Below are 16,660 nucleotides of genomic sequence, written 5' to 3'. Positions count from 1 at the left end.
TTTTTTATGTAAGTAAAATTTAAAAGTAAGAAGATTCTCATGGGTCTATCTTTAAATTTTTTTGATTAATTTATTTGCCAAGAATAAAGAAATTTTAAAAATAATCGATATACTTGATATGTTTCGGAAAATATTGGTGCCTACCTACTTAGACTTTTTACAGATACTTTTATTTATGGGGAATATGTGCGCAATGCGCACTAATTGCTTATTAAAAATTACGTGCCTTATTAAAGTAAATTAAATTTATTATTATCGTTTGGTGATTTGATGTAACGATATATTGAAGAGTTAACACGTATCGTTCATTAGGTACCATTAATCAGATAAAAAAAATCCATACCTACTAATTACCAAACTGCAGTCTGATTGATTGATTGAAGGTGGTAGAACCCTTTGTGGTTCGACTCCGGCGGCACCACCGCCACACCTATTTCTACCTAATAACAGCAGTGTTAGGCGCTGCTGTGTTCCGGTTTGAAGGGTGTGGTAAGGGAGACATACTTTTTCGAGGCGCTCCAGCTTAGTCCTCAGGGGTAGCGGCGCATCTGTGGCCGACCTCAGGTAGCAATATCTAATTCTATCAGGGGTTGATTACAGATGTCCATGGGCGGCAGTAGCCATTTACCATCAGGTGGACTGCATGCTCGTCTGCTACTCCTATATTATAAAAAAAAAGTCTGTTGTACAGGAAATATAATTGAAAGCCTTTTGAAGTTTGAAATTGTTTGGATAAGAGAGATCGGAAATATACTTTTCCAGGATGAAAAAAAATATTACGCTGTTTTTTGTATTAAGAAAATAATTACTTACCCATGCCCGTTCATAAATGCATGAATTTGTGCATGCGAAAATTCTCATCGTTAAGATTAAGTAGCTCAGTGTATTCAATTCAATTTAGTTAGTAAAACGATGAATAAACATATAGTAGGTATAGTCATCATTCGTCATCGTCATTTCTATATTCAGAGCGGACTAGCAGTTTTACGCGGACTATACCTGTAAGAAATACTAAAAATACATAATGTAACGTTTTAAACATAGATGTTTATAAACTTTGTGTAAGTATTGTTTGTTAATTTAAGTAAAACATGCACGAAGCAAACATAGATTCCGTGTAATCCACCTTTTGATAATTTTGACTATGGACATCAGTAATTGACCTTAGGGCACTCAGCCCTACCTGAGTCATTTATGTGCGACCTTAGTTATATTACTCTTGAGGAATACGGTCAAGTTTGATATATTGATATTTGAGCCTTTATATAAAGACATTTGTCAGCAGTTCCTACCTACGGTCGCAGTTGAATCATAAATATCATCATCATTTAAATTGATCATGATCACCATTGTACAATACCATCATCTAAATTTTAGACTTTAAAACATACAGGCACGATGAGTGGGGTTGAACCAGAGTCCCTCGCGGAATACATCCTAGTGGAGTATCGGTGGGTGGTGGTCATCACGGCTCTATTGCCCTTATCGCTGCTGTGGAAGGTCTGGCTGGCGGTCCGCAACTATGTGGTGTTCACACTCAACAGCGCGCCGAAGATGCACGACAAGAAAGTCAAGAATGTTCAAAAACAGGTAAGATGTTTAACATTATCTTTTTGACTCTCGTGGCGGAGCGGTCATCATACTGGTCTGACGCGCAGGGGGTCCCGGGTTCGATCCCCAGCCAGACAGGAATCTAAATGGCGAATTTAGGTTTCTGTTTCTGAGTCCGGGTGTTTGTGTATTTTTCTCTGTGTGTCTCCATAGCACCTACGATAAAGGGAATCCTAGTGTGGGGCTGTGAATGTAGAAAGCGTTTTTTTTTTCGAATATTCTACGAAGTGTAACTTTAAAGATCACGTCATGGCTACGTACTTATTTGAGATTATCATTGCAGAAATAAAAACATTAAATGCACATAAACATTGAAAATATTCCAGACGAATAAAAAATATGCCCATAAGACTCGTAGGTAACACAAATTTAAAATTCTATTCTCAGAGGTTACATTTGAAATTCAATTGAGAGAACAGCATATTTTATAAGACTGCATTTAAACTCAAGCGGGGGATTTAGTAAACATTATCTTCAGCCATATTGTACAAAACAACATTAATCATATCGATTAAAACGTTTTGCGTAAAAAGTTTGAAAATATCTAATACTTGTTTTTGCCCGCGGCTTCGCCCGCGTTTAAAAGAAAATAATATGACATATTAACATACATAAAACTGAAAATTCGTACCTTCATTGGAATACCAGTGGCGCCATCTGGCGAAAATTAGTCGTACCAACTCTGATATCTTCGTGGGCTCATGGACAACAACTTTGCTAAAGATCATCACTTGATCGAATGCAAAGTTTACGATTCAATCCTTACTAATATCGATTAAAATAATCGGTGTTTGGACCAAAAGATCGATTCTCCGATTAATCGATCTTAGATCGCCATCCCTAGTTCCCGTGGGATTTCCGGGATAAAAACCATCCTATGTCCTTTCTCGGGTCGCAGACTATCTTTGTACAAAATTTCATTAAAATCGGTTCAGTGGTTTAGGCGTGAAGAAAAGACAACCAGACAGACAGACAGACAGACAGAGTTACTTTCGAATTTATAATATTAGTAAGGAGTAAGGATAAGTATGTACAAAATTTCATTAAAATCGGTTCATTGGTTTAGGCGTGAAGAAAAGACAACCAGACAGACAGACAGATAGACAGAGTTACTTTCGAATTTATAATATTAGTAAGGACTAGAAAGGATTTTTAATAAAAGTACACGTACTGAGTAGAAACATTAGGAATGTATCTTAAAGAATATTTGTGGACATTTTCATTCAATGCAATACTAAATTTCTTAGATTTTTTTATATTTCTAGGTCAAAACTTGGTTGTCTGGGGACCGCAGCACCAAGTTGTGCACCTCAAGACCAGGCTGGCAGTCGATGTCGTTCCGCCGTGGCCTGTACAAGAAGACATTTACAAATATTGATGTAAACCTTGTCGATGTTTTAGAAGTGGATACCAAAAATATGGTATGCAATTTTTTTTTATACATTTAAATAAATTTCAACTGAGCAAAAGTTCAATAGACGGAAGTAAATACGTAGGTACAAATAATGTTTCTTTTTAAATTATTTTATTATTAAATAAGTAGCGAAAGCACAAATTATGAACGAAGTTTTATAAATATAAATTAACAATAGGTACAACAGCTTCGAATTAGCCAACATTTGTCATTTAGTTTTCAAACTAGATGGCGTTGGTTACCATCGTAAATAAAAAATATGTGATACATCGGTGGTGCAATTTCCTTCCGTTAAATTATTAGTTAGCGGCGCGCGTTACATTCGTCCTCCTGATTTTCCGTATGATTCGTACATTCTGATTTATTTTTCCAGAAAAAAATAAATAAAATATATTTATCATTTTCCAGACAGTTCGATGCGAGCCCCTCGTAACAATGGGCCAGCTGTCGAAAACCCTGCAATCTTTTGGATGTGCATTGGCCATTGTTCCAGAGCTGGACCAACTGACTGTCGGAGGCCTGGTCATGGGAACGGGTGTGGAGACCTCATCGCACGTATACGGTCTCTTTCAACACATCTGTCTCGAATATGAACTGGTTTTAGCCGATGGGTCTGTTGTTACTTGCAGCAAGGTAAGTGCTATTTTATGTTATTTGTCTACAGCTTAAAAAATAGTTGAAAATAAGACAAAAATGTGGAAATTTATTATTATGAAGATGGTAGAGTTAAAAATTCCTTACGGAAAGTAGTAATGTTATGTCCTATATATTTTTATAGCTTAAACATGCCTAAATTTTATTTTATTTAATCGTTCATATTATTTTTTTTCAGGACGAAAATCCCGACTTATTTTATGCGGTTCCATGGTCTTACGGTACTCTTGGGTTTTTGGTATCCGTAGTAATTAAAGTCATCCCGGCCAAAAAGTAAGATATCTTCATATTTCTTTAAAAGAAAGAGATTTCAGGATTACTGCAAATTTTTTATCAGGTCGCCCTCGTCTATCTCTTAGGTTTGGTTTTTACAAAACTTTACCCAATCAGGGTGTAGATACAGTTAGTAAATGTCTTCCACATGTAAACTGTTTGTCGACAATTTTATTTTTCAAGATCTTCTTCTAAATCTATTTCTCAGATAATCCAGTAATTTTCTGATTAAAGCCAGCTCCGAAGCTTTTATGTTTTGAATATATTTTTAACAGATTCAATAAGAATAATTTTATTGGATCTGTTAAAAATATATTGCAGCCAGTCTTATTCTTCATCATGACGTTACAGATTCGTTCGTCTTCAGTACCATCCATACACGAACCTATCAGATCTAGCGAAGCGTTTCAGAGAGGAATCCTTAAAGAAACACCCACACCAATTCATAGAGACTCTTCTCTTTGACAAGGACAGCGGAGTGTTGATGCTTGGAGATATGGTTGATGAAGTTGCTGATGATGGACTGGTAATGAACATGAATTTAATTTTATTTTAACTTTTGATGATCCAAATTACATTTTACGAAGTTAAGATATTCCAAGTGAAGTTCAAGAGGAAAAAGGATCATATTATCTTTATTAATAAGCTTTCTCACTGCTACATTACATTAGGACCGTAAATTTTGAAGCAAAATGGTGTATGTGGCTCTGCGACTAATTGTCTTTAATTTGCTTGAAAATTACAGCAAAATCAGTTTAAACGAAAATACGTAAGTGAACTTAGTCAAATTAAGAATTATGAAAGTTAAATCGTCTCAAAACATTCCATGTTACGTTTTTTTAACCAGAAACCTTATTTCAATTATAAACTTTTATTTTAATTTATTATTTTATGTAAGTTATAAAATTCGGACATAATTTGTTGCAGTTGAATCCAATTGGCAACTGGTACTCGAAGTGGTTCTTCACGCAAGCGCAGAGACGTTTAGAGAACTACAGACGCGGCAGGAAGGACAGCCCAGTTGAATATATCCCTCTCAGACACTACTACCACAGGCATACACGCAGCCTCTTCTGGGAACTTCAGGTTAGGGAATTGCATTTATTTCTACCCATTCGCAAAAACAAAATACGCAAAAATCAGTTTTCGCTTCAACTCCGAAAAATAGCAGTGTTAAGTGCTGCTGTGTTCTGATTTGAAGTGGAAACTTACTTTTCGAGGCGTTCCAACTTAGTTCTCAGTCGTTCTCTATAAAGTATTTGTAGTCGACCTCAGATAGGACTCTAATATTATCTTGGGTTCAACTGCAGCAGGGTATCATGTGCAGCAATAGCAACTTACCATGAAGTGAACAGCATGCTCATTTGTCACCTGGATTAATTTCAAGTCAAAATGTGAAAAAAACGCGCTAATTTTCTTATCGAAACATCTTGTTTTCAGGACATAGTTCCGTTCGGCAACAATATAATATTCCGGTATCTGTTCGGTTGGTTGATGCCTCCCGAGGTGTCATTATTGAAGCTGACACAACCAGAAGCTGTGAGCAAGTTATACGAGCGAGCACATGTTATCCAGGATATGCTGGTGCCTATCGAAACGCTCGAAGAGGCTATTCAGTTGTTTCACAAAGAGTTTCAGGTGGGTCAAAAAGCAAAATCAAAATATTATATTCAAAGGAGATTCTGTGCAGAATTATTTTTGAATGTCAGAAATCTAGTGCCACTTCGGAAAGTGTTTCGTACAGAACAAAGATCTAATCGCAATTCTACTGTATTATAATGGCCAAGAAAAATGATCTTTAGTCGTGTTTGCACTGTGCCATGATAATCATCTTCTGCATTTATTCTAGGAGTCATTTCTGGCGATATAAAAACAGTGGTGTTTCACCACACTGTTATGGAAATGTATACTCTAATCTTTATCATTTTTTCTCTCAGTGTTATCAACGTATAGTCCGCGCCAAAATGCTAGTCCGTTTTGAATATAGAAACCAGTCGCGTCGAATAGCAAATTGTAGATATTAGCGGGACGTAGAAAGCGCGAGATCTATATCGGCACCTCCGCTGCCCGCTCTCGCCCGTGGGTACATTACTGCGTTAGTAGGCCCTTACGTTGCTACGGAATATATACTTGTAGTTTTGAGCAACAACATCAGAGCGGACTAGCAGTTTGGCGCAGACTATACTTCAATATTCAATACTACCCCAGACGTACTTAAGATACATACATTTGAATAAATTATTTCAAACCAAATATTGACAATTAAATTTTCGATAAAAAAAAAATATTTTTATTTTAGGGAGTTTCCAAAAATTACCTACTTATTACCGTTGTAATAAAATTTCTGTTACTATAATAACTATAGTCAATTCCTAATATGAATAGTCTATGTATCTCATCCATTATAGGTGTACCCAATATGGTTGTGTCCATTCAAAGTGTTCAACAACCCGGGCCAGTTGAAGATCAGTTCCTCTGGTGACTGGCAGATGTTCGTGGATATTGGTGTATATGGCGTACCGAAGGCTAAAGGTTTTGAAACTGTGAGTACTTACGTATACCTACTAATATTGTGGTTATAAATGGTTGGCTATGAAGGTAAAGCCCCCATATTCACAAACGCATAGATGTGCTACTGCGGGTTTAATCATTTTCTGTCGTAAGATAAAATAATATGCAAGAATGTATAATTGCGAAAAAGATGAGAATAGTTTTTTCAAACCCAACACTAAAGCACGATTTTGTATTATTTTTCCCAACGTTTGTTCAAAGCATGATCTTTTTTCGTTTCGCTTTTATTGCATGATCGAAAGTCAAACACGATAAAAGACTTTTGACATCATACATGTTCAAAGACTTTTACTGCATGCTTAGAATTTCGTCAACCATTGTGCCAAAATATGAATGACTTATTTTAAGAACCATGCGGGTGCATTTTCTTACTTTGCAATTATACTTTAGTACATACTTAACGACGTTTAATAATAAATTTAAAATATAAAAATGAATGTTTGTCTGCATGTCCTTTATTGAATCGTAAACTATGTATTTGATCATGTGATGATCTTTAGCAAGGTTGTTGTGCATGAGCCCGCAAAGGTTTCTGAGTTGGTACGACCAATTTTCGATAAATGGCGCCACTAACAAGTTTGTTTGTACACGACCCCAACACACATAAAAACGTTCTGTGACTATGGAGTTTGGATGATGGTGGCTATGGCAGATTTAATGGGTCGACAACATTTTGATGTGAAACATCTATAGCCGCACGTAAAACCGATTTCTGGCGTGGCGACGCATGCCGTGGCGACGCGCCAGAAATCGCCACGCTATACGATGGTATATATATACAGTCTATATGCAGTAGTGTGTACAGTGTGGCGACGCGTCGCCATGCGCAATCGACTGTGCGATTCTCTCCCACTCGATCTGGCGTTAAGCCATCTTTTTTCAATAAATAGTCATCGTTATCTGGAAAAAAATCGTAATATTTTATTTTATCATTATGACATATTTAGTTCCTATCACAATATGTTCTTTTCTGCATATTACTTTTACAAAATAATGTCGATATTTCACATCTGCCAGGCGTCCCGTGACGGCTCACATTTTTTCATGTAGGCAATGGAATAGAAATAAGCAAAGGTTTTTTGTTTCAGGTGTCATCAACCCGTCGTATAGAGGACTTTGTTGTTCAAAAGCGTGGTTTTCAAATGCTGTACGCCGATACTTATACGACTCGGGAAGAGTTCCGACAGATGTTCGATCACACGTTATACGATAAATTACGAGATACTTTGCCTTATTGCAAGGATGCCTTTCCAGAAATATACGGGAAAGTCAACAGGAGTGTTAGGAAGTAGATATATACCATTATACATATTAGTAGCGAATTGTTGTGAAGTAGTTTTAATCCTAACTTAATATTATACAAGTGGAAGATTTGTATTGTCCGTGCCAAACTTCTAGTCCGCTCTGAAGTTGTTACGCGCAGGTTTAGTTTGCATATACCTACTCCGTAACGTAAGGGCACACTAACGCAGCTATGTGGGCGACCCGTGCAACCCGGGCAGCGGAGGGTGCCGGGAGGCTCCCGCGCTATCATCGTCCCGCTAATATCTATAATTTGCTATTGCGACGCGACTCGATTCTATATTCGGAGCGGACTAGCAGTTTGGCGCGGTCTCTAGTTCCACTGCGATTTCACATCTATCCCTAGTTCTGTCTCATAACAGTCTAGAACTGTTGAATTGTAGATTAACGAGTGTGGTATGACAATGTTATTAGAAACTTTACACTTTAGTCTAATTATCTGCAATAGTTCTTAGATATGATAAGTAGTAACCTTATCATATTTGGAGTCGCGCACAGTTGTTAAAGAGCGGCATTGATCATTTAAAATCTTGGTCGCTTTTGCTTTTGCTTGTTCCATTATCTATAAAATAATTGTTTCCATAGCAATTATTCTCATGACATTAAAGAAATATGAAAGCTGTTCTTGCGTTTTCATTTTGTAAATTCATCAATACATTGGAATATAAAAGGAGTCAAAAGATTTCCTTGTGGAGTATGTATTCGAGGATACTTTGAAGATGTCTTCACAAAAAATATGACAAAAAGATCAATAGGAGTGTAGGAAACATTTACATTTCTCTATTCTAGGAATTTATAGCATAAGTATTTGCTTATCTATTCAATACTTAAATTGCATTATTGTTTTAGAATTCATAGAAATAGTGACTTAATCTGCATAGGGTCAGGATTGGGTTAGATCCATTATTCCAAGATATTGAATCATTGTAGAAATGATAATTAAGAAAAGTATTTTTACAATAAATCAAACATTATCGTTATTGATAAAAGCGGGAGACAATAAAACTATTGATATAGTTAAACTGAGGGACCGTTAGCATACAAAATATAGTATCGTGATTTGGCCAGTGGGTCAAGTGCGGTTGATAAGACTTCTTGTTACTCAACTAAGGAAAAAATATACATCTCTACTTATTAACTGATTACTAATACCTACTTGATTAACTGTAAATGCGCCAATAACTGTTCAAAGAGGAAAATGAAGATCTATCCTTATCTATATAAATAAATAACCTAAATCTAAATATATTATATAACTCAAAGGTGACTGACTGACATAGTGATCTATCAACGCACAGCCCAAACTAATGGACGGATCGGGCTGAAATTTGGCATGCAGGTAGATGTTATGACGTAGGCATCCGCTAAGAAAGGATTTTGATCAATTCTACTCCCAAGGGGATAAAATACGGGATGAAAATATTACTTCGTAACGCGAGCGAAGCCGCGGGCAAAAGCTCATAAAGTATAATCGTGTGATTTCTAAAAAATGTTATTTTTCAAATAATTGAACTCATTTCGATAGGTCTTACGTACAAACCAGTTACACAACGCCTAACAAGAAGTAACATAGTCTTATGTATATTTTCAAAGTTCAAATCAATAGTCTATTCTTATATTGATTTGAACTTTGACAATATCAATATTTTTACGTTATTAAAATAAAAAATAATTAAGATGAATGTTACAAGAGAATGATATCATTAAATCAGAGAACCATTCTTCATGATAATAAAATCGGATATATTTTATTAAATATGTGTAATATCTATTTTGATTTCATTTAAAACAATAATGATGTGATAAGGTCAAGTCAAATGTAGATAAACCATTAAGGAAAATAGGTTCCAAGTTATTTTCTCATATTATAGGAAGTAAATAGATCATAGATACGAGGAAATGTGTAATATACTACAGTATTAACAAAATAAGCAGTGACAGACGCTTTCTACACTTATAAACTAATTAGAATCAATTGATTGATTGATTGCTGATATTTATTCTGCCAATTCGTCCGAAGTTTGACTTTCAGGCTGGCACCTCTGACTCTTTAAAAGTTATGTGCGCATTAGTAATAAAATATCTCTGTCATAACCATAGATTAGTACTTATACTTCGCCGCCTTGAAATTGAATGAAGCCACAAACGGCTTATTTTATTAAGTTCTTTTTATGAATTCATGACAAATAAAACATTTTTAGAGAAAAAATACGAATAAATAACTAATACTGCGTAATTTACGTAATAAATAAATAATTATTTCAAATAATTTAGGGACATTTTAGCATAGAGACGTGGCAAATTTTTTTACGCAACTATTTCATTCTCAAAACTGGGTACATTTTCTTGTTAGGAGTGAGTAATCTTTACTAATCTATGGTCATAACGTTAAAGGAACACACCGTTAGACAATTTCCAGGCCCGAGAGTTCTTCAAAAAGTACTTAAAGGTGCTTGAAGTCCACCAATTTGCACTTGGCCACCGCGGTAGACCTATGGGCTAATCTCACTCAGAGAGGACACTCGTGCCGAAGGAAAACAAGAGGTTGAAAACGGAGACAAACAAAGTATAGCCCTTAACTATATAAAAAAGGAATCTCAGCAGAAGTTTATTGTAGTCTTTCTCCAAATGTTAATATTCGGAGAAATGTCAGACACGTCGTAAAGATGGCCGGGCGGGCAATTGCTTTTTATGGTGTTTTTATGGCACAGATGTGGCAAATGAGCTCGAGAACCGCGTTATAACCTGGAAATCATATTATTCTAGGTACGGTACAAGATATGTAGGATTCTAACAAGGGTTATGTCCATGTGTATTTTGTATATACATAGTTTTTTTTTTATATAATATTGGAGTAGCAAACGCGCATGCAGTCCACTTGATGGTAAGTGGCTACTGCCGCCCATGGACATCTGTAATCAACCCCAGATAGGATTAGATATTCCTACCTGAAGTCGACTACAGGTGCGCCATTACTCCTGAAGAGTAAGCTGGAACGCCTCGGAACAGTACTACCACAAGATTCAAACACGTTTAACACTGCTGTTATGATGCAGAAATAGGTGTGGCGGTAGTGCCACCGGATTCAAACCACCACCAAAATTATTCACGTTATATCTAATGGGGCTAAGTGTTGGCACTCTTGATCAGTCCTGGGCGTCTGAGTTACTTTGTGTTGTATTCTATATTACGTCATCTGATTATTTGGTGATGGAAAATCCAAATCACTATCAAGTTACGTACTGTACGTGACCTGTTTCTTCAAGCTGTAGGTTCTTATGCATGTTCGATTAATATTCTATTTCTGCTCTAAAACAGAAGTGTAAGGTTGCTGCGTTTAGGTTTGAAATGTGTTTAAAAAGAGACACCACAGCTCTTGAGCAAATCAAGAAGAAAACTAATAGTCCAAACCGTTTTTAAGTATTTGGAAATTGGCTTGCATCAACTGAGTTCTGATTTATCTCTTATTAGCGCTCATTAGACCAATATCTCGCATAAACATAACCTATAATGATTCCGGGATTTCCGGGTAGCATATCCGTTCAACTTAGATCATCTGTGCATGATTAATTTCATTCAAGTTACCAGGGCCGGATTTAGAGGTCTAGAGGCCTTGAGGCAACAAAGTAGTGGAGGCTGGCCCCAAATTATTTTCCGAATAAAATGAACAATTTTTTCAGTTGAGTTTTTCAATAAATATTTTATTGTGAAACGCAGGTAGATTCTTCTAGTATTCATGTTTGTACAAAGTACTGTAGATAAAAGTAAAACAGCGAAAAAAAATATCAAAGGAAAAGATTTTTTTTTACTAGTGTTTACTAGTCGTAATTAAAAAAAAAATCCGACGTCTCTATTGTGGGGGCCCCTCTTTTGTGGAGGCCCCGGAGCTGCCGCCCCGATTGCCCTCCCTTAAATCCGGCCCTGCAAGTTACTGCACTCGTCTCGTAACTGTGAGAAAGGGAAAAAGTGTTACAATGTGTAACATTATGCAACATACAATTCAGTTACAAAACTAATAAGTAGGTATGTCACAGGAAATACAATGCATTTGCATTACATATACGACAACCGAGTAAGATTAGGGTACTGATGTAATCCATTTCTGTAACACATCAGTCAAATAAATCTTATGTAGAGCCACAAAAATTCTTTAGTTTCGGTCCTATATACATTCTTTGGTTTATGAATTGTTTTCTGTCAAAAACGAAGTTAAGTAAGTCTCATAATCCCAATGCCGGGTATGTGTATTGGCCATTAAGATTGATAGACTTCACAGCCTTTTAAGACTTAGTGAATATATCATTATCTTAGATTTCCTCACAATCTCTTTCACCTCAAAAGCTGACATTTTTTTAAAGGGACAAAACTTTGGAGAATCTGAGCGCCGTGAATCAGAAGATTCGAACCCCAGTCTAGAGTGATTTATTTTCATATTTCACGAATTATTTAAATGTTTATAGTTAAGTTGATATCTAGCAGGTAGGAAAGTAGTTTTTATTTAGATCTATAATATGCTAATATTATGGATGATGGAGATCTGATAATGTATTTTATTGACTGGGAAAGATTACCAACTCCTTTGTGGCGGCGTTCGAAACTGGTCTTTCTCTATAATTCCTAGTAGAACAGATCAATCACCATACCGGTCTGGCACGCAAGGAGGTTCGGGGTTCGATTTCCGGTCATACAGATATTTAAATTATGAATTTAGATTGCTGGATTCTGCATTTCTGATTTCTTATGGGAGCATATTTGTGCGTATCCATGGCACACACGATATAAGAAAAAATCTAGTATGGTGAGTGCAGAAAGCGTTACTTTCATCTACGTTTTTTTTACTTACAGTATAGTTTATATTCATTTTCTTAAAGCTAAGTCTGTGTGTCTACTTACCTACTAAATTCTCAGTAAAGATAATTTGATGTAGGTCTATTCTCGGTATTGTTTTTAAACTGATACACTCCTAACACGATTATACGTAGTGATATGTAGACAGGTGCGCTTCCCTAGGGATATTATATTCCACTCTATTTGCTCTCGATAGTGACACGTCAATCTCATCTGCATAGTATTATAGCATGATATTCCACGGGGATATTATTCAAACAATAACTGGGTTTGAGCCCTTTCTGAGAGCTTTTAGGGAAAGTGTATTTTTGTTTACTGAAAAATTCCGAAAAAAAATATTTTTAACACGCTTTTATTAGATTGGGTTATATCTATTTATGTATGTATGTAACGGAATCATTGAGCTCAATTATCACCCGTTTCTAGAAGCTTGATAAATTTTAAACTTTGCACAACGTATCAAGGACTGATGACAATGCAAGAATTTGACAACAGATTCCATTATCCTTATTAGATTAATTAATTCCCCAATTTATATGTTAGTCACAGACATACTTATCTATGGTCACAGACTAAAAAATGAAAAATGAATAAATAATAATTAAAAAAAAGAACTAAAAAACACGCTTTTATTGCTAATTGAACTAAAGACTAGAAATTAAATAAATTAATCATAATGAATCGGCTTAAAATAAAATTATAATAAGATTTAAGTTATAAAAAAATAATAATTCAATTCAGAGTAAAAAGCGTGGGGTGTATTTTACTGCGGTTCATAACTATTCTCTCAGAGATAATTGCCAATAGAATGATTGTAACATTTCAAATATTAAGCACCGTGTTTTTTAGTTCTGTTTTGAACTATTAATTATTTGTAGGCGTAACTTGTAGGAACGCTTTATAAGAATCTATATGGAAGGTGTTCGGATAGTATGTACTTATTAATTTGGCTATGAAAGTTGTAAGGTAGTACTTAAGAACTAATGTTTTTCTTAATTAAGTCCGTTCTTTTTATCCCTAGTGAAATACTAGATGCAAGCTCATAGGAATTAGGTAACTGTTCTTTATTATTTATCTACCTACCCGTTCTCATTTTATTTACTTTATGTACTAAATAATTAATGGATACCGCTTTAGGTAAAAACCTGCTCAAAAGATCATATAATATAGTTATTTATAGTAGCTGTGTATTTCAAGTAGTTACGTTTAGTTGATATTTTCAATATTACGACTCAAAACATAAACATAAGTACCAATTGTAATAAAAATAAACTTAACGAAATGCGTCCGCATTTAAAACAATTTAAATAAAAACAACTTTACGATTGCATAACCCGCCGAATAAAGTTTTTAACAAGTTCCTACTGAACTATGGCCTTCCTACGGTCTGCATATGCCGAAGACATGCGCAGAATGTTATCAGCTGACTCTGACCCTACTATCATTGGTCGGTAAGGCGCCGCGAACATCACCCGCTCTTACTATGGAATCTATACGTTAGGATTTACGTAAATTATATTTTTTGAAAAGTGGAAGTGATTTTTTGTGACATAGACAAAGTACTTTTTAAAAATGAAGTCTTTAGTTTTTAAAATAGTGACGTGCGTTGTTTTGTGGAATTTTGTAAATGGTAAGTTTACGGCTTTTAATTATTTATTTTAATAATAATATGTAAGTATATAAGATTAAATAAATAAATGAGTCATGTAGAACCGTATTTTTGTAACGGATTAATACATTTGTGTAAATATTTGTGTCGATTTTTCGGGTAATCAGGCAATTAAGTTGGTTAGTCATTTTGTATTTATTACGACAATATTTTTGTAACAATATTGTTTTCTGGAAGTTTCTTGAAAGTTACGAATTAAAAAGGTGTTAACCTATAAATGGGCTACATACAGGATAAACTTACCAACTTCCTATTGCTGTTCTATTTTTCATTTTTTAGTGTTTATATTATTTTTGTTAATTACGATATTGTTTTCTGGAAGTTTCTTGAAATTTACGAATTAACATGGTGTTAACCTATAAATGGGCTACATACAGGATAAACTTACCAACTTCCTATTGCTGTTCTATTTTTCATTTTTTAGTGTTTATATTATTTTTGTTTATTACGATATAGTTTTCTGGAAGTTTCTTCAAATTTACGAATTAAAATGGTGTTAACCTATAAATGGGCTACATACAGGATAAACTTACCAACTTCCTATTGCTGTTCTATTTTTCATTTTTTAGTGTAGGTACTACACTGAAGAATAATCCAACAGTATCATGTTACTTCTACGTTAATGGAAGTAAACTATGATAAATGATAGTTTAAAGGTTGCAAAATTTCATGTGTGGTAAACAATGACGACAATTGACCACATTTTAATATCTCTTTGATGGGTACAAACTTCCCCATCATCTGTGAAGAGTCAATGTTGAGCCTGAATACATATTCCACCGTTTTGCCCGTTTGAATAGTTAATACGGGTACTAACCCAGTTGACCACTAGGTCAAGCTGAATATCATATGTTTTTAAACTGCCCAAAGGCCACTAACGCAGTTTAAGGATTGTAACAACCGGGACCAATCGCTTAATACGCTCTCAGAAACATGTCTAGGTAATTTTAACATGTTCTTAGCAAGTCCGAAGTTTGAAACGAGCATATAGTCCACCCGATGGTAAGTGGTTACTGTCGTCCTTGGACATTTGATTGACGACTCAAAATAGAATTGAAGTGGTATCTGGGATAGATGTGTTACTATTCCTGAGGACTAAATTGGAAAGCCTAATATAAGGGACTCTTTTACCACACTCTTCAAACCGTAACACAAACAAACAAACAAACGCTTTCTACACTCACAGTCCCACACTAGGATTCCCTGTGTCGTGGGTGCCATGAACACACACATAGACAAATACACAATCACCCAGACCCAGAAACAGAAATCTAAATTCATCATTTAGATATCCGCCTGGCCGGGGATCGAACCCGGGACCCTCTGCGCGTCAGACCGGTAGACACACAGCAGCGTTACAAGCGGATAAAGGGAAGAAAAAAATTGACAGTGGTGCCTCCGAAGTCGATACACGTGTTCTATCACCTTGAAAAAAGTACAACACACGAAACAAGAGTCCATAAAGCGATCCAAGTAAACCCTCAGGGGTAATAATATATTTGTGTCAGACTTCTGGTAGGATTCATATTTTATTTAAAAAGCTTAACCGCGCGAGTTACTCGCGTGCAACTCCATTTTATTTTTACGGAAGAATCCTAAAGTTTAAGTCTAGTTAGTGGTGAAATAGGCTGAGTGCACTCCTTGTAAAGTTTTCTATTTTTCAGTAAAATCGTCATAAAATCTGTATTACTGTAGCATTTCATCCTATCTGATCAGACTGTAAGGACAGATAAACAATTTCTGTAATTGACAGCTCTACAATAATATTTTATAGGTATTTCTACTGATTCTATCTGCGTTCTATTTTTGCAAAGTAAAGCTCTAGATAGATAGGATAGGTTCTAGAGCCATTATGGGTTAACAGGAGACATATCACTATCACGCCCATTTCTACACTGAAGAAGTTCTAGCGTTTACCGAAACGAGTATACACTCCATCCATCCATTTTCTACTGAGAAAGGATGCTGGCATAGCTTAAGAGTCCTTCGATCAAGAATACCAATTGGTATTGTTGAACGAAGGTGGCATCACATCTGTGATCGGCTACCGGTAGAATCCTGATTCTTATTCTATGTCCCCAATTGTATATTGAGTTGGTTACAAATGTTCATGGGCGGCAGTGACCACTTACCATCAGATGGAATGCTTCTTTTTAATTTCAACTATTTCACTGTTATAAAAACATACAAAATCCAAATGCGTTTTGAACGCGTCTGTACATTCAGCCGGATTTAAAAATGCAAGCATCGCTACAATATTCTTTCAGCTTAACCAATTACAACGTAATTTGGTTTAAAACTTCTAGATCTGGAAACGT

General features: G+C 35.5%; 1 protein-coding gene across 1 annotated transcript; it reads left to right on the top strand.

Moving 5' to 3' along the window:
• Positions 1-678: 678 nt before the first annotated feature.
• Positions 679-8,014, top strand: LOC140754722 (delta(24)-sterol reductase). The gene is made up of 10 exons (XM_073089785.1): positions 679-1,061; positions 1,394-1,590; positions 2,877-3,032; positions 3,434-3,658; positions 3,858-3,952; positions 4,304-4,478; positions 4,880-5,038; positions 5,393-5,590; positions 6,361-6,495; positions 7,612-8,014. The coding sequence occupies exons 2-10, from the start codon at positions 1,399-1,401 to the stop codon at positions 7,813-7,815; spliced, it is 1,539 nt and encodes a 512-aa protein (XP_072945886.1). The 5' UTR covers positions 679-1,061; positions 1,394-1,398; the 3' UTR covers positions 7,816-8,014.
• The last annotated feature ends 8,646 nt before the right edge of the window (positions 8,015-16,660 follow it).

The sequence above is a fragment of the Epargyreus clarus genome, unplaced genomic scaffold, assembly GCF_041222505.1.
Source record: "Epargyreus clarus isolate Ecla_fem2 unplaced genomic scaffold, WU_Ecla_fem_2.2 ptg000031l, whole genome shotgun sequence".
Lineage (NCBI taxonomy): Eukaryota > Metazoa > Arthropoda > Insecta > Lepidoptera > Hesperiidae > Epargyreus > Epargyreus clarus.
Note: the sequence above shows the minus strand (reverse complement) of the source record. Positions and strands in the feature narration are given on the sequence as shown.